Here is a 3,057-nt window from a genome sequence, read left to right as displayed (position 1 = left end):
AAAAATTAAATTAAATTAGATATTTATGTATACTATATAATTAGTATTTGTCAAAAATAATACTTAGAAGTGTAATGGCTAAGTGGCAAGTAGAGGTTGCTTTTGCTCCAAGGTTCTTGGTTCGAGACCTTATAGAGACATTTTAAAAATTTTTTCAAGCAGACCAGTTCGGTTAGACTGGTTTGCACTGGTTCACACCAATTTTATTCCTTAAACGGTCCAAAGAGTAAATCGAACCGAACCCTTCGATTCTAGTCCGGTTCACTAATTTTTCGGTCGAACCAGCCGATCCAGTTCGATTTTTACAACTATGGATTCAAATACGAACATAATTTCAGAGACCATAAGTATTATCTCTTTGTTGACAATTAAGTTGTTTTAATGGTAATTAAGATCTAATAATGGTTTATAATAAAAGAAGCATTCTTTTGCAACAATGAACAGTATTTATCCGTATCTGATCTGTAATTTGAGGATATGATCTGATCTGTAAGATGATCAGATTGGATCGAATCGGATCCACACTCTAATCAGATAGAAGTAAATATGTTTACAAAAGTAAACAAAAAAATTATTGACTTTTTTTATAAAAATAAAATTTTTTAATACTTTTTTTGTTTTAATCTAAATTAAATGTTTTTTATTATTTTTGAAAAGAAAATATTTTGAGGAACTTAATAATATGTGACGAGGAACACTGAATAAATTATACAGAAACCAATTAAAACACAACATAAAAACATCTTTAAAAAAAGATGTTTTAAGCGTCTTTATCTGAGTCGTCTCCTTTAAAAAATAGTTAACTAATATAACTAAAAATATCATCACAAGCGCTTGGCACATTATCAAAGAATTAACTTAATTTCTACCAAACAGAACATGTTGCCCTCTATCTAGCATTCCTATCATATTAAGCCACTAGATTTTTGAAAACTTCTACATCCAAACTGGTAAACTATGTCAATTTCTTATGCATTGATAAAGTAATCATCAAGCAAACCTTTAATTTTAAAACATGCACAACATAGAATTACTGACGATTATTTCCCTATAAATTGAGCGTGTCATCAAATAATATTACTTCAAAACTTAAACACAAACTGACAAACATGTCTTCGTCCTCATCATCAATAATCTTCACTCCCAAAACCCTTATTCTCCTAATCAATACTCTTCTTCTTCTTCTTCTTGTCCAAACATGTCATGGAGCCGCCAATGACAACCCTCCTCTGTTCCATTTCTGTTCCAACACTGGAAACTACACACCCTACACCCCCTACGAATCAAACCTGAAAATTCTCATCAACTCACTCATCTACAAAACCCCTTCAACGGGTTTTGGCCAATTCCAGAACCAACAAGCCTACGGCCTCGCCCTCTGCCGCGGCGACGCCTCCGTTGGAGACTGCAAAACTTGTGTCACCGATGCAGCCAAAGAACTCCGCAGTCTCTGTCCGTACAACAAAGGTGCCATGATATGGTACGATAACTGCGAGGTCAAGTACTCGGACACAGATTTCTTTGGACAAGTTGATAACACTAATAGGTTCTATTTGTTGAACGTGCAAAACGTGAGTGATGCTGCAACATTCAACTATGTGGTTAAGGAGTTGTTGAGTTTGCTTGCTTCTAAGGCTTCTGAGGATCCTAAACTGTATGCTAGCGGAGACTTGAAGGTTGGAGAGTGTGAGAGAGTTTATGGGTTGGCTCAGTGCACCAGAGACCTTTCTAGCGTTGACTGCAACAACTGTCTTCATGACGCAATTCGCCAGCTTCCCAGTTGCTGTCATGGCAAACAAGGTGGTAGAGTTGTTGGTGGAAGCTGCAACATCAGATATGAGATCTACCCATTTCTCAATAAAGCTTAGAATTGTTACATTCTAAGGATCAAATAATGAAGAGTCATAAATGTCAGAAATTATTTTTAATAAAGAGATGAACATGATATTTTAGTTGAATATTGATATTTAAAGTGTAGAAATTGTATGTTGCGAAAATGTTGATTTTTTATGTGTGAAATTAGCTGATATATGTACTTTTATCTTCTCTACGTTGTTTTATTGTTAAGTACTGAAATTCTTTTATTATTCCAACGTGGATGGTGTAACACCTTTTGTGATCAGAGAAATAATATGTTTATGTCATTCTTTAGTTATATGCATATCTTATAAAAAATGTTAAATATTTATTAGAATTTATTATTAATTAATTATTAATATTAAAAAATATGAGATAAAATATATTATTGAATTATTAAATTAAAAAATTAAATTAATGACTAAATAATAATAAAAAATAATAAATTTTAATAATTAATTAAAATAATTTAAAATACTTATCATTTTGACTAATCTTATGTTATTATTATACACCAAAAAAAAATCTTACGTTATTATTATATGAAATTAGTGTAAAGAACATTTTTCTTTTAATTAATAAATATCTCCATCACCATTTCATAATCACTAAGTTTTAATAAATATATGAAATGGAAGAACAACAAATTTCCAACACAATGTATTCACCTAATCACCTTTTACGATTTATTACGTTACAAAAACAATATGTTCTTCATTGATCACTTGATCTCTCTCTGTTTTGCTCATGGTTTCAATGATGATTGAATTTCTTTGGACAGAGGAAGCGGTGTGGGTAAAAATTTGGGTTGATTAATGGACTAACTGATTTTTTTTCAGCTTGAATTGCAGCTCTGTCGGCATCTACACATGAAATCTCAAATTTTTGAGTAATATTAAGGTTTCTTTGAAGCCTTTAGCTTGGCCAAATGTAACATCAAATCCATACTAATCAACAAATATGATCTATCATCAGTGCATGTAAATCAATTCATCATCTTTACATTCTCTAATTCCAATTTCAATTATGTTGCTAGCGCTAGAGTTCAATACATCACAACACTGCCTTCTTGGACTCAGCAACTGCAACACAAAAACATTAGTTACTAGTGCACTAGTACTACATTCATTTTAAAACAAATGTCACTTTTAATACACTAATAATAAAGATGCCAAAATTAAATTAAAGATTAAATTATTC

At 31.4% G+C, this 3,057-nt stretch overlaps 2 protein-coding genes across 2 annotated transcripts in view; one reads left to right on the top strand and one right to left on the bottom strand.

The window, feature by feature from the left end:
* On the top strand, window positions 1,101-2,119 carry LOC107610339 (cysteine-rich repeat secretory protein 38). Its single transcript, XM_016312399.2, is given in 2 exon segments — window positions 1,101-1,802; window positions 1,804-2,119. Coding segments are annotated over 2 exon segments (774 nt in total). The 5' UTR covers window positions 1,101-1,109; the 3' UTR covers window positions 1,885-2,119.
* Window positions 2,510-3,057, bottom strand: part of LOC107614557 — a 3,700-nt gene continuing 3,152 nt past the window's right edge. Inside the window, exon 3 of the mRNA XM_016316747.2 lies at window positions 2,510-2,939. Within this exon, the coding sequence (XP_016172233.1) occupies window positions 2,829-2,939 (111 nt within the window). The 3' untranslated portion in view covers window positions 2,510-2,828. The remainder of the gene's footprint in view (window positions 2,940-3,057) is intronic.

Source organism: Arachis ipaensis, chromosome B08 (assembly GCF_000816755.2).
Source record: "Arachis ipaensis cultivar K30076 chromosome B08, Araip1.1, whole genome shotgun sequence".
Lineage (NCBI taxonomy): Eukaryota > Viridiplantae > Streptophyta > Magnoliopsida > Fabales > Fabaceae > Arachis > Arachis ipaensis.
The sequence above is the reverse complement of the archived record's forward strand: the minus strand, read 5'-3'. Positions and strand labels throughout refer to the sequence as shown.